The following is a 25,476-nucleotide window of genomic DNA, read 5'->3' on the forward strand; positions in this document are numbered from 1 at the left end:
GGAAACTTGAATTTTATGAAGGAAACATGATTTATGTACTCCATCCCCCAAAATTTAAAAAAAAAAAAAAAAACCAAAAAACATTCAACATCAGGCCTTTGAAAAACTGCCTGAAAATCTATAAACTCCCAGATGTATAGAGGCTTTTACTTTACTGTATTCAGTAAAAATATAGCCTTTTCTGGCCTGTAAAGTGACAATTTGCACAAGACCGAAGATCTGTAGTAATTTACAAAATATTTATATAAATTACAAAATATTGTAAATTAAAGTGGGATGCTAGTCACTCACATAAATTACTTTCCTAATGAGTATACACCTACTAAGTGTAAAGTCTTCACGCTTAGAATAACAAGTATAGTAAGTATGAGATGGAAAGTCCCAGACACTAGCCATGTGTATGAGCAGTGTGAGGTTAAAATAAAAGACCACAAAGCTGTAACTGAAAAACAAGCCTTTTTCTTTTAATCTGCCTTTGTGGTTACAACAAATAAATAAATAAAAAGAAGAGGCTAGATACCACTTGTCAGAAACAGAATACCATTGATTATCTTTTCTCTGTTTCTCTATTAGAGAGCTGATTATTGTTTTACCTTGTAATGGCAAAATAACTATCCAGACTATTCTGAAAATTAGTGGCTGAATTATTAGTGCTACTTTTGGGTTAGGAGTCAGAAGTTAGGACAGTGTTTCACACACAGTTAATTTTAACTTAAAGGAGAAAACTGTATGATAATTTCCATTTGTTCATATTTTCATAGTTAAACTACTTTTAAATAATTGGTTAGGTAGCGTGATTCTCTAAGCCTGTTTTTAGTAGCTTACTAATGTGTACAAGTAGGTATGTGGAAATGTACACTACTCCCTGAATTATAGTTGGCTGACACTGAAGATGTCTAATATGTACTCCCCGAATGACAGCAGAGCTGTATGAACAGAGCTTGTTAAATAACTCATTTTGAATGTTGAAAATAAACAATAAGTTGTGTTCTTGAGGAGGTGTGCTCATGTTACTAGACTCAAGAGTACTAACATGTCTTGCTGTCTGTTATATCATTGTCTAAATACATCTGTCTGTACGTACACATTATGTTTTGTATGTAGTGTACCATGTACATGTACTTATGCTCTCTTTTGTTTTGATCAGCAGCACCAAAGCAGGAGATGTAGAGGTGCCTGATTTCCTTAAGTGTCTGTGCAGTGAGTCTGTAGAACGCAGAAAACAAATCTGCCTAAAAATTATTTTGGAAGGCAGTCTGATCTTAGTGCAGTGGAAGAATTAGAAAGGCTGTCCCTACTTGAAATAATTGCTCTGCTTATCTCATTTGTCTTTTTTTCTTTATTTTTTTTCAGTGTTGTCCATGATTTTGATGGTTATAATCAGGTACATTTCAAGAGTACTTGTCTGGATTTTAACAATTCTTGTCATTCTGGGATCACTTGGTAAGTTGTGTTCATCTCTCAGTTTTGGGTGCCTTGTTCTCATATTTGTTTTCCATGTTGACAGGCTAGCAAGATGCTGCTCTGCCTTGGGACTGTGCCTTTTTGTTCAGCTTTCATTTGAGCCCCTTGCAATATACATGTTTGTAATTGCAGTACTCTCTCAGATAGCATATTGCTCCATAGGGATTTTCATGCTCTTATTGCCTGGCAAGCAAGCCGCTTTTCAGCTTAACTCATGCAGCCCTAACCACTGCCTTTTCCTTAACTTTGCAGCCATATCAGCAGGCTGATCTGGATGTGTTGATAGTTTACCAACCCACTGGGTGTACTCAGGCATTTGGGAATAAAAGGGCAGCTGCTGTTTATGTGGCCTCAGGGTATCTCAGGACATGAATTTGTCCGTATAACTGTGACATGTTCATGAGCTCCTTCAGTCCTCCTAGGGGCGATTGTAGGCCTGTCTAAGATCTGTCCTTGAGGAGAGGAAGCAAGGGTGGTTTTCTGGAATTTCTAATCAAGTCCTATTTCCATTGACCTAGGATGTCCTGCATGACCTAAATAATGTGTGAAGTAGAACCAGCCTTGACATCTTGGGCATATATACAAAATGATTCTTAGTCTGCATTAGCTTCTATGAAGATTATCTTCTGTACTTGTAAAACTTATTCAGTTTTCGATAGCAGCAGATATATGATGTATGGGCAGAGGAATATCGAGAAGGAAAAAGAATAAAGCCACTGAATTATTAAATACTAGCAATGTAATTTTCAATTTGTGTTAGCAAGGGATTCAAAAAGGAAAAAAAAAAAAAATGCAGACCATCACTTTCTTTTTCTGCTTACTGATCCCAGGACCCGTGACCACAGAAAAGAGAAAAAATATATCTATTTTCTTTGGAAGCTTTGTTATATATTTCCTTTACTTAAAAATTAATAAGAAACTCTGTATCTTTGAGGACAGAGGGAAAAAAAGCACCTAGTAAACATAGAGTTTAAATACTGTCTTTGGGAGAATGTAAGAATATATGTGTAGTAATTAAAACTGACAGCAGTTTGCCCAGCTGGATGTAATCATTAAAGCCAATTGGTATAAGCTTTTTGGATTTCAGCAAAATTTTCAATACTGTTTCTAACAGAATTCTTCTAGACAAAATATCCAGCTTGACAAAAAGATATTATGGTAAATGAACAATTGGCTGAAAATATTGCAGTAAAGGGATTATATCTGGTAGGGTTCCACAGAGCTCAGAGTTTATGTTATGTTTCTTTAAATGTCCCAGATTCAGGACTTGAATGCGTACTAAATGTACAGATGACAACAAATTGGGGGGAGCTGTGGAATTCCTCAAAGGCCTTGCAGAGATCTTGACAGGGCTGGCCAGTCAGCAGCTGCGTGAAGTTCAACTAGAGCAAGTGCTGGATTCTGCACTTGAGGTGGGGCAGCCCTGGTTGCATGTACAAACTTGAGGACAAGAAGTACAGAGCAGCTTCTTGGAAATGGATCACAGGGTTCTGTCTGACAGCAGGCTGAACGGGATGCAGCAGTGTGCCCTGGAGCCCAAAGGATCAACCATACCCTGTGGTGCAGCAGGCCCAGCGCTGCCACTGGGCAAGGGGAGGGGCTGCCCCCTCTGCTCTGCACTGTGTGGCCTCGCATCTAGCACTGCATGCAGGTCAGCTGCCACAGTAGAGGAAGGGCATCAGGATATTAGAGATAATCCAGAGGAGGGCTCTGAAGAAGGGCTGTGTCTGGAGGGCAAGGTTTGTGAGCAGGATCTGTGGTGTGCTCCTCACAGAGCAGAGGAGCTGAGGGGAGCCCTCATAGCAGCTACAGCTCCTCACAGGGAATGGAGGGCGATACAGTGGGCACAACCCCAGTGCTGGAGTTCAGGGAGTTTTTGGACTCTGCTCTGAGACATAGGGTTTGAGTTTTGGGTAGTGTATCGTGGATGATGGATTGAACTCAATCCTTGAGTGTCCCTTCCAGCTCAGAATATTCTGTGGTTCTTTGGTACAAGAAAGGCAGTAAGGAGGCCATATGTGATAAGCTGTAAGCAGTATGGTGAGATGCAGATGTGGCCAGAACACAGACAGCATCTTCAGAAGTGGACTGTGGGAAAGCTTAGATGGTTCCTAGGGTGTTACCCATGCCCTCTTTATTGAAGAAGTGGCAGCAGCACATTTCTTTGCAGGGTGAGCATTTTGTGTTTGCATCTACCCATTACAGCTTCCTTGGCAGATTCTTACTGAGTCCCTTCCAACTCAGAATGTTCCATGATTCTTGGGTAACCAGAGTGAATGAAAGAGCTGAATATCTGATCTTATTGTAAGTTACTATTATAACATTCTAAATAATTGCATCTATTACACAGACTGAAAAAGGACATGTCCTCTCTGAAATATACTTCTTTATTTGATGTGTGGTTATTTAGATGCAAAAAGAGCATCCTCCAGTTTAGACTTCGGTAGAATACCTTCAGCAAAGACAGCATGATCTCTAGATAAGCTTACGCAGATGATTCACAGAGAAGAATACTCTGAGGAGAAGATAATTAACAGCAGTAAAGTTTATTTCATCGAGAGGCTGGAATCTTGTATTTAAGAAAATTTCTACCTTGGAAAGGCAGGTAAAATATGCAATTGAAGTACTGGTTTAAAAGGTAGGTTTTCATAACAGTGGTTAGAAGGAAGTATCATACTGTATTGGCCTCCTGGCCTTTTGTTCTGTTCAGACCACAATACCTTTCAGTGATGTTTTTCAGTGTCTTGAAAGACATTGTCTTGATGGACTTGTAGCTCTGTCATTAACCTGAAGTGCTGTTTTCGGGGTCAAGACTGTCCCTGTTTCTCTATAGATCTTCCTGGAGATTATAGTCTCCTCTTTTTCCCTTTGATATTTTGTATCCTTACCCAATGATCCCTCTTGGTTTCCCCTTTTTGCATACATCATGCCGTATAATTTAACCCTTTTTTCTATCACTCTTTCTTTCTTCACTTTTACTTCCCTTGTTTTTTGTCTAACGACTGCTGTTATCTAACTTCTAGAGTTTCCCATGAACTAGTCACCTCACACACTTTCACCCTAAAACAGAAAGAGCAGCACATTTTTAAGTGGACATAGTGGGGTGAGATTCTGGAAGGAGTGTATCAAATTGAGAAGACAGGAGAACTGAGCACTTCTCCATCCTTCAAAGTGAAAGGTCTTGCACCTGGGTTGCAGCAGCCCTCCACTGTCATTACAAGCTGGGGGATGTAAAGACAGCACTGAGCCCTGCTGGAAAGGACTTGGGCGTAGTGGTGAATGGCACTGCTGAGCCAGCAGTGTGCCCTTGCAGTCCAGAAAGCCAGCTGTATCCAGGGCTGCAGCAGCAGAACTGTGGTCACCAGGCAAGGTGATCCTGCCCCTTTGCTCTGATGAGGCCTCACTGGGAGCACTGGATCCAGATGTGCAGTCTTCAGTACAGGAGAGGCATGGACCTGTTGGAACATATTCAGAGGAGGGCCACAAAAATGATCTAAGGGATAGATCTCCTCCACAAGGACGGGCTGAGAGCTGAGGCTTTTCAGCACAGAGAAGGCTCTGAGGAGACCAGGTAGCCGCCTTTCAGTATCTAATGAGGGACTGTAAGAAAGAAGGGAACAAGCTCTTCACTGGGATCTGTGGTGACAGAACAACAAGTGGTTTCAAATGAAAAGAGGGGGAGATTTAGACTGGATATAAGGAAGAAGTTATTTATGATATGGGTGATAAGGCATAAGTTGCACGGAGAGGTGGTGGATGCTCCATCACTGGAGACATGCAAGGTTAAGCTGTATGGGGCTCTGAGCAACCTGATCTAGCTGTAGACGATCTTAAAGGATCTCTTCCAATTCATAGGATTCTGTGATTCTACAGGTTCCTGTTGAGTTATCCTTTTGTTTCATTGAGTCTTCTGTATCTGACCACACCTGAAAAACTTTAGTTTCTTTGTTACTAGATATGACTCCGTCACATAGTAAGAGCATCTTTAATATGACTTTCGTTTTTCTCTTCTAAAACATAGGTGGTACAGGAGTCCTGTGGTGGCTCTATGCTAAAGAACGAATGTCTGCCAGTGCTGTTGAGACTCAAATAGCCAAAGAAAATCTTCAGGCTCTCCTGATCTATGCCATATCAGCTACTGTGTTCACGGTATGTTTTTCTAGTTACCATATGATTTTCTTGTTTCACTTTTCTGTTTGTTTATTCAGGTGCAAGGTTTATGTCACAGACATTTTAAGAGTTTATTTCTACAACAAGTTCTGCTGCAGTGTCTTTTTTTAATTCTTGGCATTGTTCTGTAATATGTTCTAGTATCAGGAGGGAGCTCTTAACTCTGCATCTGTTCTATTGTACTCTAAGATGTCCACAGAGACCTCCCATGAATAGCTGAATATGAAGCTCCCAATCCAGTCTCACCTGTGAGATTTTTGTTAGGCTCCCAGTACAGATGTAATTTCAGTTTATTTAAAAGTCTACTCATATTTCTGAAATACTTGTTCCCAAATTTCTTCCACTTAAACAAGGATCATTATGAAGGTGCTGGTGCAAGCTGCCCAGAGAAGTTGTGGATGTTCCATCCCTTGAGGTGCTCAAGGCCGCCAGGTTGGATGGGGCCCTGATCAACATTAGCTAGTGCCTGATTTAGTAGTTTGTAACCCTGCCTGTGGAAGAGGGGTTGGAACTAGATGATCTATATGGTCCCTTCCAACCCAAGCCATTCTGTGATTCTGTGAACTGAAACACTAACACTACTGAATGCTGTATGTTCCCTCAGCCTTGTTATTTCTTTCACTCACTGATCTTGCAACTAAAAATTGTCAATGTTTGACTAACTTACATGACAAGTCTGCCATACAATGTCCAAAAATGTATGTTAAAATTGCTTTCTTTGTTAAATCTTCCAATCTTGCTTATTTCCTTGGCTATAACAGCGTAACTGAGGGTAAAATCTGGTGTACTCTTGTAAGCCTGTAGCTGATGATGATTCCAAATAAATAATTTGAGATTACAATTACCTAAATGTGTAATTTTGAAAATAGCTCACCAGAAGAAGCTGACCCAGGCTTTACATTTTGATCTTGTTCTCTCAAAATAGAGCATATGTTAATTTTCTGTGTTAAAATAGCCGAACTGTGCAAAGAATTTGCTTGCTTATTTTTCAGTTCTCTAAAATCTGATTTGTAAAACTTCTCCGTCTAGGTCGTCTTGCTCTTGATAATGTTAGTTATGCGCAAACGAGTAGCTCTCACTATTGCCTTGTTCCATGTGGCCGGCAAGGTCTTCATTCACCTGCCACTGCTAGTCTTCCAGCCATTTTGGACATTCTTTGTGCTTATCCTCTTCTGGACATATTGGACCACAGTCCTACTTTTCCTTGGTACTACAGGTAAGCAGCTCCCAGGCCTATTTTGAAAAACAGACTACATTTAAACCTGTTCTCACACATTTGAAGAGATGAGCCATTGCATGCATTTGCTATCTCCAAAACATAAATATGCTGGAAGAGTCCAGTATTTTGCAGATTATTAGTGAAATATTGTTTGATTTTTCTTCTCTCTGTACATGATATTCTGAGAGAAGCCATTGTACTCTGAATTTCTGCCTACTGTGAGAGCATAGATGAGATCTTTGCTTGTGTTCTGGTCTTGTGAAGAGCTCCTAGAATTAGTCAGTCTTAGAGGTTCAAGTCTTAGCTACTTCAGTAGAGAAGCCTAGCAAATGCTTTTAAAATGAGAGGTACTGGTTTTAGTCTGCAGTGAATTGTGAGCAATAAAGGCTATAATCTATCACCAGAACCTTAGAATTCTGAAAATTACTGCCAATCCAAATGTATCACAGAGCTTTTTCTGTACAGTAGACCTAAGCAGTCTCACTGTGTAAGTTGTATCAAGAATAAAACAGACAAACCAGGAATGATTACATAATAAAATTATTTTTATTATATGTAATTATATGAGTTCTTGGTACTTGGTAGGTAGTTGTGGTTAGTCTTGGAAGTTTTCACCGTATGGCTATAAACTAAAAATGCTGCAAGATTTTGAATATGCTCCAAAAAATTTAGTGTATTTTTTCAAATGCTGTTACACTGATTGTCTCAGAAGATATGTCTTCCTGGTTTTCCTAAATCTTGCATCTAGTAGCATGAGCAGAATGTAGAGTCATTCCTCTCTGAATGGTTATGAACAGCTAATTACTGATTCTTTTTCGTCCTCATTAATTTCTAGGTAATCCTGTCCCAAATGAAGAAGGATTTGTTGAATTTCGCATGGCAGGCCCCCTGAAGTACATGTGGTGGTACCATGTGGTAGGACTGATCTGGATCAGTGAATTTATCCTAGCCTGTCAGCAGATGACAGTGGCAGGAGCTGTTGTGACATACTATTTCACAAGGTAAGGATAAACTTAGCTTTAATGTAAACAGCCTAGAAATGCAGTTAGGAAAAATAATGAGAGATAGAGCTTTTGTGGAGAATACTTCCTTTCTGCCTGAAAACTGGAGAGTAGTTGAAATGTATTGACTTTATTTATATCATGCAAAGTCTTATGATTACATGTTTTGCTGACATTCTGGGTGTTTAGGATTTGAGGTCTTGTTTACCTTGTAATGTGCACACTGTGAAAACATCATCATCATAGTATCATAGTATCATAGTCTCGTGCGGGTTGGAAGGGACCTTAGAGATCATCGAGTCCAGCCCCCGGGATTCGAGCCTCTGTGTAGCAGAGCGGCACTTCTACCACTTGCGCCACAGGGGGGATTCGAACCCAGGGCCTCCGGTGTTGCAAGGCAGCATTCCTAACACTTGTGCCACTGGGGCACAAAACATAGATGATTGTCCACTTAAAAGGAATGCAGCTAGAAGGCTATCTTAAATGCTAATAACTAGTGTTGATAAACTCAATAGAGACTGAAAAACTACCGACAGCAATTTGTTATTATTATTATTCTAATTGTAAAACTATGGCTTTTAAGTTAGTCATTCTTACTTCAGGTTGCTCAGGGTCTTAATAGATTGATTATTTACATATAGATTCTCATAAAATAATGTACAAATACTAAAGTGATACAAAATATGTATGCATTGAAACTCCCTATTTCATTGCTGTATTTATGTCCCCAGTTGGATATCAGAACATTAGGATGTTACGCTGGCTATTCTGCATGTATCTGCTGGCTGTTCAAGAAAGCAGTACTAATGCTTAAGCAGTGTTTTTTATCAGTCTTTGGACATTGGAATTTGATTTCACAGAGATAAGACTCATTTCATCATAGGTTTGTCCAAACAAATTCATCCAAGCTTTAGAGTCTTGTCTCTAGTGTTTGAAGACTTTTCTGAAGTTAAGGGTGCTCAAAATGTACACAAAATAAGTGAATCTTGTTTAAGCCATTTAGGATCCACATTTTTCCCTAGAAAACCGAAACAAAACAGAAACCAAACCACCAACAACAGAAAACAAACAAACAACAACAACAAAAAAGCCCATCTGATATCAATTGCACTATTAGTATTTCGTGAGGGAAAAAAAATGGTATTTCAGTTATTTGAAATACAATGTTTTGGTTTGTGGAGCAGAACTGTTGCAATATTTTTTGGTTAGGAAAAGAACCAACAATGCTAATTGTCTGTTTATCACTTATGTAAAATAGACAAAAATGCACATCATTATTCAGGCATAAATCTTCAGATTTTCTTAGTCTTTTCCAAGCAATATAAATACAGGCGCTCTGATTAAACAACAGGATGAGTAAAGGGTGTTGACGCAGTATTTCACAGTGTTGATTTAACTGATCAAGGAAAACTTGCTTATTTCAGGTATGAACTGAATGATGCTGTTCCTACGTAAAAGTATATTAGTATCCTAAGTACAAATGTGGTTCAGAAAGTGTTTTGGTATAAAAAGCTTTTCGTGTGAAGGATATGATTAAGTTTAAGGGATAAAACTTAAACATCAACACTACTGTATTCTTGTGATATGCTATGAAGAGTCTGATTTTTGTTTTAATGGATTTTTAAATAATCATACAAATATTTTTTGAAGCGCTTAATCACCAAGTGTGTAATTTGTCTTTTTTTAGTTGTGACTGTTATCTGAATTATATTTGATTTCTTATCTGCCCTACTCTCTTTAAAATATATCAAAAGCAAGACAAGTAAATTAATTTATTGTGAAGAGAGAGACTGTTTTAATAATGATGTCCTCCAGTATAGCAGTGAAATACATCTGAGAAGTTGTTACCAGATGTTGCAGGGTTGTAAAAAGTGAAGAATTATGAATGCATGGAGTGAAGAGGAAGATTTTGTATTGCTGCAGGTTAACAATGCCCGTGTTTCATTTGCTCTATTGATATATGTGTTTACCATCACCTGAAAGTGTATGGTTTTACTTTTAAATGAATCTGTCATTCCTTAATAGGAATTTTACTTTAAGATAGCAATTATCAGTTGTTCCATACTGTTATTCTTTCTTGAATTTTGAAGTATAATTCTGAATAGTAAAGTGGGTTGGTAATAAGTAAAGGGCATGAAGATATTTCCACAGCAAATAACTATGGAAGAATGTTTTAGATATGTTCGCTATTCATTCACCTTAGCAGGAAAGAGTTCTTGCAACTTGGGCAATAACAGATCACAACATGATAAGTGATAATCACTGAGTCTTCACTCATTTACTTCCCAAGGAGATAGTGATCTGGGTGCCTAGGTGTAGTGCTCTGGCCTTATCTTTTATGTGATTATGTCCAAAGGGGAATTTGACTTCCCACACCTGAGCTCTAAAAGTTATTTGGAAGAAGATATAAGGAAAACTTGTTCAGTCATTAACGTTTCATGGTAAAGTTGCGCAGAAGTTATTTTTATGTGATGAAGATTGTTCCTTGACCTTTTTTGTATGAAATTTGCATGAAAGTAGTTTTCTCTCAAGATGGGAACACTTGTTCTTTTAATACGTGATTACTTGAAGATATAATAGCTAAATAAGACCAGTAAAATTGAGCCAAAATTGTGACTTGTACAGGCTATCAGTGTTTTATGTGGAGTGAACAATATACAGTCACAACTAGAAGGAGGATAAGAAATTCCTTTTACATGCTAGACTGTTGGGAATTTGTAGCAATTCTGTAGGATGACATTAAATGCATGTTGATTATTATATATCATTCTTTTTCTCTTTTCAACAGGGAGAAAAGGAATCTGCCATTTACTCCTATTCTGGCATCTGTTAATCGCCTTGTCTGTTACCATCTAGGAACAGTAGCAAAGGGGTCTTTCATTATCACATTAGTGAAGATACCACGAATGATTCTTATGTATATCCATACACAACTCAAAGGAAAAGTAAGAGAAATAGTTTCCATATCCTTTCTGAAACTCAAGGCCAGATGTGCTTACAGATAATTTAGTTAAACTTAACGTAAACTTACAGAAAATTTAGTTAAACAGGAGGCTGAAAAGTGTCATTTTGAAATATTTGGTCTTGCAAGGACCATAGGACTGAGAGTAACTGCTTGAGTTAGGAAGTTGAGCATCAGTTACTGAAACATTAAGTAATATTATTTTCTTAAGATCTGCTCTTTTTACTGTGTGTCTTTTTACTTTGCTTCCATAAATATTGTGCTTTCCTAGGAAAATGCTTGTGCTCGCTGTATGCTTAAAGCCTGCATCTGCTGCCTTTGGTGTCTAGAAAAGTGCCTGACCTACTTAAATCAGGTAAGATTTTCAGTAATCAAGTTCTATGTTAGGGGATGATGATATATGTGATTAGTAGAATGTAATATTAGGCTGACACATAATGTGTTGTACTTGAGAACTGAACTGGATGATGGTACTTAAATCTTGTCTTCATAACTGAAATTAATACACGAGGATTACGTTGCCCTTTGTTTACATTGCAAAGATGAAAGCCAGTATTGATCTTTGCAAAGTTTGTATCTCTACTTTAGATGATATTGATTTACTTATGGGCTGGAGGTGATCCTCTGTATGTCCTCTGTCAGACTACATCTGATTTTAAAAATATTTTTTTTATGACAAGGGACTGAACCTTTTCTGGGTTTAATATTTCGTGTTTACAGGATTGAAAAGCAATAAGTAACATCAAACAGTTCTTGTCATCTGTAAAATGGAAAAAGTTTCAAGTTGTGACACACAGGCTGGTTAAACCGCCTTGGAAAAGACATTTAGTTGTCCTGTGGTTTCACCACTGTTAAATACACCTCTAAATCTTCCTTATACTGTTGTGGTCCTTGTTTTGCTTTGTTTTTGGAAATAGGGAAAATATAATCAGAAGAAAACAGTAGTGTAAACTTGAAAACTATCCTGGTTAACTTTGAATGCAGTCTGTTGAAGAATCTGGAAGTTATCCTGGTGGACTTGCATGACTCTGAAACACGTCTATATTCTGGTTCTTTTTTCTAACTATTCTGTTGCTGCAGCTATGCCTCTGCTCACCTCTTGCAGAGATACTTAAGTTCTTTTTAATTAGTGCTGGTTTTGGGTTTTTTTTTTTTTAATGAACTTGTGAATTCTTAAAGTATAAGCAAAGAAGGAAAAGAATGGTAATTCCCTACCTCATATCGTCTTCTGTCTGATACAATCAGGGACATACACCTTGTTTCAACGACTCTTAAGGGCATCTTTACTGTATGACATAGGCCTTAGTCAAAAGTTGTATCTTTTCTTACTCATTTCCTTCACACACATTTTCCCAATTTTTCTCTCCTTTTCCTATTCCCCTTTTGAAATATATTTCATCAAGCAAATCTTCACTTTTTTTTTTCCCCCAGAATGCATACACAGCCACAGCTATCAACAGCACCAACTTCTGCACATCAGCAAAGGATGCCTTTGTTATTCTAGTGGAGAATGCTTTACGAGTGGCTGCCATAAACACTGTTGGGGATTTTATGTTGTTCCTTGGAAAGGTATGCCTTGGCAAGCTTTCCTTAGCAATGTACCTCAAATACAAAATGCCTTTAATTTCCTTTTTCTTAGCTCTCACTTTATTGTATCTAGCTACACCATGCACAGAAGGAGCTGTCCAAAATTAGTGTAGGTAAGCAGATGGTATGTTTAGGTCAAGTAGAAATGGATGGATGATGACAGTTTTTGTATGAATATATTTTTAGGGAGTCAAGTGAAGTTGGGTGAGAAATTTTGATGATATGTTTGTTTTTGTAGTTAGAAATGTAAAATCTTAAGGAAATGAGGCATTTCTTCTGAATTCTGCACTCTGGGTTTTTGTTAAATGTTGGCACTTTGTTGATTGCCACTTTTGACAAAATTGCACTGGAAGGCAGTATTAGGAGTCTGCAATTAAGAACTGTTAGTTTAAGCAACAAAGTTACTTATCCTTGGAGAAATGAAGTAGACTAGGATAGTTCCTGTGGTCTGTCAGCTTATTGTCTCTCTAAGAACTCTTCTGTGCTTGTTGCTGTTGAGGCCATTCCTCAAGAAGCGTGTTTAGTTATGGGTCCCTCTGTACAAGAAGGACATTGAAGCTCTGAAGCCTGTCCAGAGAAGGACAATAAAGTGTCTGAAGGAAATGTCTCAGGAGGATTAGCTGAGGGAAATGGGATTGTTTAGTCTGGAGAAGAGGAAGCCCTTGGGAAACATTAATGCTCTGTAGAGTGGTTTGAAAGAAGGTTGTAGTGAGACAGGGATCGGCCTCTTCTCCCAGATAACAGAGTCCCGATGAGAAGGAATGGCCTTAAAATTGGGAGGTTCCGGTTGTGTATGAGGAAAAACTTCCCAGAAACAATGGTGAGGTGTTAGAACATGCTGCCTAGGGAGGTGATGGGGTCACCATCTCTTGAGATATTCAAGAACCATGTAGGTGTGGCACTAATTAACATGATTTAGTGTGTGTGATGGTGATGGGTTGATGGTTGGACTTGATGTGGGAAGCATTTTCCAACCCTGATGATTTTGTGATAGGGATCTGTAATCCACTAAATTACTAGAATTTGATACTTGTCCACTTAACTCACCTGAGATTTGCCCTTTAGTTGAACTGAACTGTCTTCCTTACTACATTCTTCTTCTTCTGTTAAATCAGACTTCAGTGCACTGAGCTTTAATCCAGTAATTAAATCAATGAGATGTGTGGAGAAGTAAATATATAATGAAAATATAAATGCTCTAGGGATCATAAGATACATAATACAGTCTTATGGAGGATTTTGAAATGTGCTAGGGAACATCTCCTGTAACACTGGTAACAGAAATGTTGAAATGAGCAGTGCAGTTTATAAAAGATAGTATCAATTAAACAGCGTTAGGCTGCCAGCCTATTTCCTCTACAGTCCAGCCCTGTGTTTTCATGACACAGTTAAGCCGTCCAGTAGTTCAAAGTTCAGCTCTAGTTCATAATGGAAGGTTCATAAATGTTAGAAATGTTGAGTATCCACAACAGTTGTTATTCTGAAAGATGAAGCTGATACCTAGGGAAATACCTCTGTAGTTTTGTGGAAACATATGACATGCCTTATGTGTAGTAGAACCATTGTAGTCTGACCTACAGTCGAATCTGAGCATTCCTAATTCTGATCTCCTTTCTCTGTATGGAGACAAGGTAGTACCTTGGAAGATGTTTTAGCCAGTTTTTTTCCTACAGCAAAATAAAAGCCATACTATTGCCCCAAGCTTCACCCCCCAGACAAATAAACCAAAACCAAGTGCAGTTGCACCTAAGTTGTTTGATAACATCTGGTTCATTTTTTTATTACCAGTTGCATGTAAATATAATTGGACCTGAAAAGTACCTTTTGTAATGAAGGTACTTTGAAACTATTCTGATTTGCATTTGCTGTACCAACGTATAAAACACCATTTCTATTCAGAGAGGTGGGGAATCAAGGATGTCAAGGTGCTATTATTGCTAGCATCTGCAACCCCTGGTTATAGGATTGGCAGGGCAAGGAAAGCATAACTTGAAATAATACAGTTCTAATGATGCAAGCCTTTTGATTATTTATGTTTTCCTCTTCAGGTCCTGATTGTCTGCAGTACAGGTTTGGCTGGGATTATGTTGCTGAATTATCAACGGGATTACACTACCTGGGTGCTGCCTCTCATCATTGTCTGCCTCTTTGCATTCCTGGTTGCTCACTGCTTCCTTTCCATTTATGAAATGGTTGTTGATGTCCTTTTCTTATGTTTTGCCATTGATACAAAATACAATGATGGCAGCCCTGGAAGGGAATTCTACATGGATAAAGTTCTCATGGTAAGTTCCCATAACTATCTAATTTAAAGAATGTAGTTCCATAAGGTGGATGTCTTGAGAGTGCAGTGAATGCACCAGCTGAGTATAAATTTAGGTTTTTTTTTAATTTAGATTATCTCACTGTCTTGTTCATGATTTGATCAGCCAAGAGTGATATGATGAGCATTAGATAATTAGTAAGGCCTCTCAGATTTGGCATTATCAATGCTGACTTATGCTTGCTGTTAGCTGGATGAGCAGTCCTCACATAGAATCATGCCTTTGGGTATCATTTCTTGTAAATGATGCAGTGCAGAGTAGAAGGCAGCAAAACAGTACAGAAAGATTTGCTTCTTGTTCTTTCCTAAAAAGGACCTACCTTGTGATGTGGAAGAAAATAAGCATCAGAATATTCCACCTCACATACAGCTAGTGACCACATCAAAGGTTTTTGACAGAAACAAGAAATACCTTCTCTGTCTGGTTTTATGTTCTGTGCTGGAGCCTAGATTCTATGTTAAGACACTTGCACAGTTCAGTTTTGTTGTCCTGTCTTATTCCCTATTCAGTCTAGCTGGAGAGTAAGACGCAAAAATTGTTCCCCTCAAATCATTCAGTTTTTTGATGAGTAGATGGTTTTTTTATAAGGTTTTACCACTTTAAGTGGCCCTTTGCACCCCCAGGTGTAGGCTGGAGAAAGTCACTCGTGACTTCTTAGCATCATATTTTTTTTCTCTGATTACTTGTTGGAAAATTGTGCCAAGAATTTAACATAAAATGCTGGTAAAACACTGCAGAATCTAGGGTATATGGTAAAAGAAAGTGCTGTCTGATGACTTGCATTTTAGTACAGAGTAGTAGTAAAATGCAGCATGCTGTCAAAGAAGACAGTGTAGATCAATCACAGAAACATTGCACTTTTCTTTAGTCAACAGTAGGTATCACAAAATGCTAGTAGCTGAAGTTTACTGAAATTTGATACAGAGCGCTTGCCTGTAAGAGGAGAAATAGATGAAAAACGCCTCTGTTAGTCTATTTATAGGTAGTTTTGATTGGGGGAAATTTGAAGAATGCGCATTCAGGGGAGTCAGGGAAATAAACAAGACTTCACAAGCAATTATCTCCAACTCCTTTTGTTTAATGGTATTCTGCCATTACACTTAATTCATAGGACAGGGTTTAGTAACTGCAATTTGGTTTTGTGACAATTGCCCTCCTACCTTCCTTCTCCAAAAAAGGAGAACTTTGTGGACAGTACAAAAGTTGTTATAACACCCCATGACAGATGGTTTTTTGACTTCCAGTCCTTCAGAATTTGATGGTGGAGAACCTTGTGGTGGCTCTTTAGATATTTTATGGACAATTTTACCCATGAAATGTGGAAGAAGGAAGTCGCATTGACTTTCTGAGCAGTTACATCTCTGAAGTTTTGTATTTAGTTTAGACATTTGAAGTCTGCTCTAAGAAAGCACTTTTCACGTTACTGCTGTTTTTCAGGAATTTGTGGAGAATAGTAGGAAATCTATGAGAGAAGCTGGCCGGGGAGGTGGAGCTGAGGGCAGAGAGCTAAAACCAATGGTAGGTGCAGATGAGGAGGTGGCCATCCTCCAAGAGTTTCACTTTTACTTCCTCTCCCTCTTTGTCTTTACTGACTGCACTTCTTCAGGAGAAGTTTTTGTTCTCTGTATCACTCAAGACGTTCTGCTTTTTCTGTTTGTGAGCTTGCCTATCACCTGGATGGCAGAGTTTTTGTCACAGCTGAGACCATCTCCTGTAAAAGTAAGATGAAAGGAACTGTGTCATAGGAAACAAATGCAGTATCATTTCATCAGGCATATTAGTGAATGCTGTGAGGTATACAGATAGTCCTAACTGCTGAGAACTTACAAAATGAGATGACTCTCTATTCTGACTTCAATCCGCTTTTCAGTCTTGAAATAAGCTATTTTTGTTTGTCTTACAAACACTGTAAAAGCCTGAGGAATACTACTGAGCACATCCATTGTTGCAAAGTAGAACCAGGCATTTAAAGCTGTCACCAAATTATTTTATACAGTGCCAAGGGATTGTGTACAGTGATTCCTTTCAACCTGCTCAAATGACATTTCTCCCAGTTGTTTGTTTTTATTGCCAACTACTTATGTTGCTTGTCTCTTTGTGTGCTCTTTCCATCTCACACTGTCAAATATGCAGACAGTGAACAATGCATCATCTATGCTTCCGCAGCCTGTCTTACTTATGATGTGCCTATTAGGAAGGCATTGCATGTCTGAGTAGCCTGGAATAAGGAACAGCCTTACATGATACAAGTAACAGATAGGTGGATCAGTTTGGAAGGTGGAGAACTGAGAGCATATGATGGAAAGCCAGGCTGGGCAAGGTATGACTTGTCATTGTGCAGTATGACTTTGTGAAATACAATTGTCTTCAGTCATTAATTTCTCAGAGTATTTGGGGCCTAACTCAGTTCTTCACCAAGTGGACAGTCTGTTAATCTAATGGGATCCAAATAAGTGTATGCTAACAATTATAATTTTTTCAATTATATACCTGAAGCCATGTTGCATGAGCACTTTCTGACCTAGCTGGAATGAATTCCTGCTGTAGAACTGATAGATGTGTAGCTTTGCGTGTTTGCTATTTCATTATAGCATACCAGTTTCTAGATTTGCTTATGCCTAAATGCTTCTGTGTCTGTACGTTTTAAAAACAAATTCTTCTATCATTTCCTGTTTCCTTCAGGGAGTAATTATACTGTTCAAACACTTACATTATGATTTTCAAAGTGGTCTAACAATGAAGCTACCATTAAAATGATTGAAAATTGGGTTTGCAAACCCTCTAGTCACATTCAAAAAAATTGTCCTTCCAAAATTTTATATTAATGTGAATCAGTAGTTTGAAATAGAGATTAAGTGGTTTTCTGCTTATGCTTTCCTCACTGCTTGCACAGACCAGTACTCAGAGCTGTACTTGACTACCTAAAGCTTCATTATGAAAGCTTATATCCACTTCCCTTGTAAGAAGGCAAAGGAAGTACTGGCAAGTCAAGCATCGTTTTATTCTTGTAGAAACATGACTGTAAGCACTTAAGCCTGGCAGTGATCAGAACTCCTAGAACTGCTGGAGAAGACACTGAGCACTTGAGTGTCGTGTGCTGAATTACTCCCAGTTCTGCTGCTCATTTGATAGTCTTGTTTGTAACTTATGGGGCCTTCTTTTCCTGAGAGGTCTCCCATTTTGGGGTGTTAAACCCAGCTGAATATTAGGTCCTCACTTCCTGACAGGGGCTGTATGCAGCATAGGTGGTGGCAGTTATTACTTTTGGGAAGTTTCTGATGCCTTGCACCACAGCAATGATAACTGTTTCAGATACATCTGGATTAGGATCATTAATAGGTCTGCTCTGTAACTGTAGCACCTGTGGTCCCAAAATTGAATGATTCAAAATCAGTTCAGTTTTTTTCAAAACAAAGAAGCAAACAACAGCAAAAACAACAACAACAAAAACAACCCAAATAATCATTACTGTTTTGCCTCAGCTTTCTTGAAATGGTTATTTTCTAGGCATGACAGTTAGTTCTAAAAATGGAGCTCCCTAAATGCATTTCTGTTTTAGATAGATGCTAATACCAGAGTAAGGAAACAGTTAGAATGTTGGTCCCCAAAGCGACTGTCAAGAAAACGTTTTTGTACTTTCTTTATGGTTTCCAGTGACCCTTTTGACTCAGTTTCTTCTTGACGTATGTCATTTGTCTAAGACTATACTGTATGACTTTGTTTTCTAGGCCTCTGGAGCAAGTTCATCTTGAAACTAGCCAGCCATATTGGAACCCATTGACATTCCAAAACAATATATCTATACACACACACACACACACACACACACACACACACACATATATATATATATATAATCAGCCAAAATCAGAGAAAAGGAACAGGGATTTAATACTTTTTTTAACAATTATTTTTGTGAAACATGTACTCTTTTCATACGGGTGGCTTTTACAAGCAGCTTTATCATTGTTCCATTTAAAAAAAAGATTACTCATTATAGTCACAGAAATGTTGATTCTTATCTGCTTGATATTTCACAATCTGGAGGAGGTATCATTGTAAAGATAATTTTAATGATAATTGGGTTTAGAGACAGATTTCCAATGACATGGCTAATCTGCTGAGAGTTTTTTGTTTAAATTTGCATTAAATTTAGGACAGCTACACATAAGCAAAACCTTCAAATCAAGAAAAGTATTAAATTTAGCTTTTTAAAAGGTAGTTTTAGTGAGAGTTAATTCAGTTCTAACTGGTTTATAAGCAGTCATTTTATTTTATAGCCCTGGCAGGGCCCAATTTTATTTAGCGGTATCAGATATCACAATAACCAACTCCTCAGGTATTCACATGTGTGGGAGCCCTTGCATCTCCTATTCAGCAGAAACTAGAAAATGGGGAATAATGATTTTTATATGCAATTTACTTAATGTTTTACCCTACTTACCCTCTTACCAATTCTTCCCCCCCCCCCCCCCCCCGGCCCCGAATTCACTAGCCTCCTTCAAACGTCAGCAGTGCTCCTTTAGGGACATAGATTCTGCATATGAGCAATTCAAAGAACAGATTATTAAAGCTCAGTCTTAGTCATACTCATGATTAATTCATGACTTGATGTAAACATGCTGAGGATAGAAGGAGAAATGAACTGTAATACTGTACAAACAAGTACACTGTAGTTCATTTCATTTAATGTCAGAGAGGTTTGGGATGTGTAAGGGACCATTCCTTGCCTATTGTTTCACCCATATTTCTATGTACTGTAGCAGGTGATTAAAACAGGAAAGGGCAGAGAAACATTTCTTTGGAAGTGTAACTGCCTGGGATAGTTAATTGAAGTCATCAAATAATGATAAGAGAACGTGTTTTGTTTTGGTTTTGTTTTGGGAGAAAAAAAAAAAAAGGCAAAAAAAAAAAAAAAGAAAAAAAAGAAGAAGCAGTAGTAGTGTGATTCTGAGATAACTGCATTTCTTTCAGTCTGGGAGTTCACCAGATACGAATGCTAATATTTTGTTCAGCCTAGTGTAATGGTTAATGGTTAAAAGCGTGTAAAGAATTCATGACCTGTCAATGCTATATAGTCCTTTTGTTACAATTTTTTTAAGAAAACTATTTTTGTTAATGTAAAGTTAATACTTCAGAGCAGAATTTTTAAACTTATTGCACTAAATATAAGCTCTGTACAAATAAACAATGCCTCAGTGGTTTGATCACTCCATTCAAGAAAACCTTTTGAAAGAGAAAAGCCCTTCTGTGGAAGCTTTGCAATGGAGTGGAGAGGTCTAGTTAAAGAAACTCAGTTGTACTCATGGTTTAAAGAGTAAGCAGTTCTCTGTGCTTCCTTTCAGAGGATCAGACGTTTGAAAAATAGATTGTCACGTAACTAATCAGTGCTCTTACCTTTTGGCAATAGTGAAATGTTTCACCTTTGCTTCTAGAAATCATTTGATATTACATTTGTTTAGTTTTCTTTCAGTAAGCCAATTAAAATGACTTACTGTTTTCATTATCACAGAAACCAAACTGTATGAAAAGAAAATAAAAAATCTGTTTAGAGGTGATAACTGCCAGGGAGGTGGGAAGACAGAATTACCCAGTCTTGCAAGCACTAGACACTTGTTTAACCAAACCACATCAGCTCCACTGACATCAGGAGGGCTCTCTTAAGTAGTGAAGTTGTAAGATACATTTGTGTGTATGTGTGTGTTAACTGAACTAGAACTTCAACCTAGGATTCAGAGTGGAGCACTGACTGGTGAGGCCTCTCAATGTGAGCTAGAAGTCAGTCTATCTAGAAGAAGCCCTGGAAACAGCCTTAAGCTTGTGGAGAGAAAGCATTCCTGCTGTTAACGCTGTTGCTAAAGCTGCAGTTGCACTGAACATTGTTGTCTGTGTAGATCAGTGGGGGTTAGCAACAGAAATTAAAAAACTGGCTCATATGAATCCTAGAAACTGGACTCCAAGGCTAAGAGACTTTTCACATACCCAGTTGCTTCCAGAGAACTGTAATTTCCGTCTTGTTGGAAATTATTGGAGGTGCTTTGATCAAAGCCTTGGATTCTGCTCATTTTGACAACAAATATCTGCCGTGACAAGTTCTGCAAGTTTGTGCTCTCTGCTCACTGGAAGTGGGAGCTTTTCTCTGCAATCGCAACTAGAACTGCAATTGGGAACAAATTTTGTATTTTTGTATGACTTGACTGTGCACCATTTTTATAGCAGTTTATCCTGTTTTAAGAACAAATTTGATTTATTTACATGGTGTTTAAAAGATACAGGCAACACTTTTCTATGGGTAGCTGTAATGTTGAAGTGACAAACCTATATCATTACGGAGTTCTTAATAAAATCATATGCACCATTCTTGTGTGTATCGGGCATGCTGAGCTTTTCAGTCATGCCAAAATGCATTCCATCAACACGCAGGCTTTCCAGTGGCCCTTCAGAGCTTTTGAATGTTCTTTGAAGTGAATTGCAACCAGACTACAAACTGTCCTCTTCCAGTGTGGTCTTGTGCAAGGAGATAAGTAGAAGACTGGAGTCTAAAAAAAAAATTTTTCAGGGCAAACCTGAACTCTGCTTACCTCCCTTAGTGGAGGTAGTGGAGAACACCTGGAATGTAAATCCCTAGTTGGAGTAAAGGTGCTGGGGACTTCCAATTGTGAAGGATTAAATACTTTTTTTGCCATCAGTGTATGGACTGCTTTGTGGGAAGCAGTCTGTTCCAGTTAGAGTGATGCTGCACTGGGAGTAACACTGCAAGAGGAGCAGATGCAGAAATAATCTCCTTGGAAAGTCCACTGAACCAAGCAGTGCTTGAGGACTGGTAATTTGTGCCAGTGTAGTTACTGGTTCCCAGCATTTGGTTTCTGCAGACAGTCTGGGACATAGCCTCTAATCTGCTAGGCTTCAAAGGAAAATGCTTGCCATTCTTTTAATTGTTTAGTCTTCTCATTTGGTTATCTTCTGTCTTATTCAGAGACTGAGCAACATGTTGTTGTTGCTTTAGCAGAGGTTTGAACCAGATGAGGTCCTTTTTAAGCCCCTGTGATTCTTTAAACCCTAAAGAATCTTAGTTGTTCTTTTAGCTCTTGTTTCTGTATTGCTCTTTCAGTGAAGGAGTACCAAGCGGCTGAGTGTCAGCTTCCCCTGTCCCACCGAACTTATCCCATGCCTTCTCACCTTCCCAAGGCTATGATATCACCTGGACTGAATGGGAGGGGGAGTAGGTGCAGAGCTGAAATTCTGAGATGGTTTTCTCTGTGTGTGTGTGTGATCCCACTCCATCACTGTGCTTGCTGTGATTAGGAGTGCAGTGCATTACTTCTATAATTTCAGTGCTGCTCTGCAGCTAAACTCAGCACGTGGTATGGCCAATTTAGAACTGCATCTTCAGCCTTCCGTGAGCTTGTGTTCATGCTCCCAGCTGCCAAAAACAAGACTGGGTTTTACGTGTGGCCTTAGCTTGGTGTGGTAACCCAAGGATGTTCTTTATAAGGAAGCCTGTCCTAGAAAGGACAACATCAAATGGAAAACCAAGTACATACTGTTATGGGGTTGGCCCTGCCTGCCAGGTAAGCCCCTACTCCTCTTGTGCCTTCCTTTCCAGGAGGGCTGGGGGAAGAATCAGAATTGTGGGTTGTGGTAAAGACAGCTAATTAAGTAATGGGAAAAAATCGAGGGGGGAAAAAACCAACATCAACCAAGTGTTGCAAAGGCAATCACTCACCATGTCCCACCAGCAGACTGATTGATACCCAGTCAATCTCTGAGTAATGGCTACTGTGGAAGAGTCTCTCCCTCCCCCTAGTTTATTTCTGACTGTGTTATTCCATGGCACAGAGTATTGTTGTTGTGGTTTGGGCCAGCTTTCCCAGCTGTGTCTCCCCTCAGCCCTTGCCCACCCCCAGACTCCTCTGCAGGAAGGGAGAGACAGAGAAGGCCATGACCCTGTGGGAGCACCGCTCAGCAGTGGGTTTGTACACTGTGTGCTACCATCGCTGCTCTGATCACAGATCTAAAACACAGTACCATAGGGGCTCCCATAAAGAAAATTATTTCTGTGCCAGCCAAACCCAGCCCCCAGGTCCACTTACCTAACTGTTAACCCAAGACTCACTTCCCACATTTCTGTACAGCACCTTCTCAGGGTGGTTACTTCTTTCTGAAAGGGCTTTCTTCAGAGTAGGCGATGAGTCTGCTCCACAGTGCTCCCTTTAGGGTGGGAGCAGGGTATGCTGACTCTTACTCTTTCAGCACAAAATGGGGATGTAAAGCAGAAATGAGCCCTGTCTGTATCAGCATCTTGGCAACTGAGCAGCCAGTGCTGAAGACAACATATTTAATGTGCCCTCAGGGCCTGCACTTTAGTGGTTTGCTCTGAGTAGTTATGATGTATTCTATGAATGTATGTTACAGAGTCAGAATAAATGCATGTAGCAGACATATACTCGTCATCACCATCCAGTGATCATTTGGTTCTGAATGCATATTACATGATGTATCGAACACGGCACAGTCATTTTAAGAAACATTAGAGATTAAAAGTAGATTCCTAACGGTGCACAGCCCAGTTTTGTAAATCATGGCTTTGCCTGTGCAGATACTGTTTACTAAATCTGAACATCTCAATCCCATTGTTTCTTGAACAGCTTGTGTGTCACGTTATCACTACTGAAGTTCTGTTTCATCTTTGTGTAAAAATATAGCTCCTTCCCAAAGGAGGAAACTCCTTCCCTTCCATGGAAAAAAATACTGTTTCACAAAACAAAACCCAACTGACTAATCTGAAGCATTTCTTGCACTCAGCTTTTTGTTGGGGTGATGGAAGTTTATTCTAAATATTGAATTTTTTCAGTGCTCTTCCAACTGTTTCATCTCTGCTGTTATTTCCATTACGTTACAAGAGAGATAATGGAGATTAGTAACTTTATATTTCTTGTGCTCTGTAGCAAATACTGTTCTCAATATTTTATTTTACAATTTTTTTTTAAGTTTTATTTATATTTAGAGAGATGAGAGAAGAGATGAGCTTTGTCTCTTGTAATGTGGGTCTCACACAGAATGCAGAATTTCTGGTCTGGGATGGAACTGTGAGGTATCTTGCAGCGTTTGCAAGCTGATGCAACCAAGCCAAAGCTCTTTAGAGACATTAGGATTATGAGAATATTTCCAGGGATAATAGGTAGCGTGAATCCATCTAAAATATCCATTGGGAGGTTAAAATACTTGGCATTCATTTGAGAGAAATCAGCTAAAACAGAACTACAGAAAACTCAAAGAAACTCCATCACGTTCTACTCCCATGTCTCATTGAAGCCATCATGTCGTGTGTGAACGTACTGAGCACAATTTGGTATTTGTAGCATTGGGTAACTGTCTGCAAAATTGTAGGCTCCCTCCAGAATCAAAGTTGCAAAAATTTTGAGCAAAAAAAGTAATAGGTCACTGCAGAATTAGCCAAACGTCCCAAGTTTCAGAGACAGCTCTGGCATCTCTGAAGTATTACAGCAGCAGCGGTGGCTACCACTCCTTAAGTGCACCTGCCACCTCTCCCCTCTTGCTTGATTGAAATATGGGCAGGAAATGACCACTTCAGAAAGGCCCAGTGTGATTGTGAAGCTGGAGACTCCTGAAATCCAGCAAAAGCTGCTCACTGACTGGAGTCCCTGTGAAACTCATGATTTTTAACTATAAAATAAATGCTCTGTGTGCTCCAGTGTTGGTAAGGGATGGATCAGTCCCTGCTCAAACTGAAGAGAAAAACTGTGGGGTCATCTGTGTGGAGGGGGAGAAGGGGAAGAACACAACAAAAGCTTCTTTTGTTTCTAATATAGGCCAGGGAGCAAATGCCGGAGGCCAGTGGAGCCGTGGAGAGCAGAGTTTCACAGGTAGAAAATAGTTCACAGAATCTTCATAGTAAAGAAAATTCACATTCCATTTCACAGACATCTCACAGCAGTGTCCCCTGTGCCCTGCTTTTATTTTGTTCTTCAGAGCAAGAAAGGTGTAATCTTACAGAAAGGAATTATTTTTGTACTTTGGATTGTGTTGCTGGTTACAGTAACTCTGATAAGGAGAAAGGAAAATCTTCCAAACAAATGTTAAAGGCTTGACAGTACTCCAGACATTCTTGTGTTGTCGTAGCCCATCAAAGCCTCGTGTAAAAAACATGAGTTTTTCATCCTCTTTCACTCACAGTTCTAACAGGGAAGCTAAACCCCAAGTCTGGTTGAGTAATGTACATTCAGCTAAGATAAAATAACAACTGCTCCATTTTTCCAGTGGAATGCCACCTCCTTTTGGAATGGGAAAAGTAAGTGTGAGACTGTTTTTTGTTGTTTGAGAACTAGAAATGTTTTATACTGCAAGCTGTGAATGCAGGAAGAGAAGGGAAATATAACAGTGCTGATCTAATCTTAGATTTTCTGTGTAAACTGACATTGTGCCAGGATACTGATGCAAAACTTGTATTTTAGTCTAAGAAATGTATAGATTTTTTAATGTATCAAAATAAAGTTTGTTTTTTGGTTAAATAAGAAAGTCTTTTTGTCTCTGTGAGGTGCTAAGAGCCACCTTTCCTCATAGAAATGCGGTCTGACAGCCCTGAAAGCAAGCAGAGTACACCCAGGTCTGCTCTGTGCCGGCCTGCCCTCTGGATGGGAAGCTGCAGCAGAGCTGTGTGCGGCTTTCTGTCTCCCTTACTTGTCCTGGTGCCAAGAAATGCCGTGCTATACAAGTGCTTTGCTGGGC

General features: G+C 39.0%; 1 protein-coding gene across 1 annotated transcript in view; it reads left to right on the top strand.

Annotated features, from left to right (window-relative positions):
- The window catches only part of SLC44A1 (solute carrier family 44 member 1), a 68,378-nt gene extending 43,120 nt beyond the window's left edge, over window positions 1-25,258 (top strand). Inside the window, exons 7-16 of the mRNA XM_015849614.2 lie at window positions 1,354-1,443; window positions 5,486-5,613; window positions 6,664-6,850; window positions 7,689-7,854; window positions 10,643-10,799; window positions 11,088-11,171; window positions 12,248-12,385; window positions 14,452-14,688; window positions 16,165-16,245; window positions 18,456-25,258. Coding sequence (XP_015705100.1) covers window positions 1,354-1,443; window positions 5,486-5,613; window positions 6,664-6,850; window positions 7,689-7,854; window positions 10,643-10,799; window positions 11,088-11,171; window positions 12,248-12,385; window positions 14,452-14,688; window positions 16,165-16,245; window positions 18,456-18,479 — 1,292 coding nt within the window. The 3' untranslated portion in view covers window positions 18,480-25,258. The remainder of the gene's footprint in view (window positions 1-1,353; window positions 1,444-5,485; window positions 5,614-6,663; window positions 6,851-7,688; window positions 7,855-10,642; window positions 10,800-11,087; window positions 11,172-12,247; window positions 12,386-14,451; window positions 14,689-16,164; window positions 16,246-18,455) is intronic.
- The last annotated feature ends 218 nt before the right edge of the window (window positions 25,259-25,476 follow it).

This window comes from Coturnix japonica, chromosome Z (assembly GCF_001577835.2).
Source record: "Coturnix japonica isolate 7356 chromosome Z, Coturnix japonica 2.1, whole genome shotgun sequence".
Classification (NCBI taxonomy): domain Eukaryota; kingdom Metazoa; phylum Chordata; class Aves; order Galliformes; family Phasianidae; genus Coturnix; species Coturnix japonica.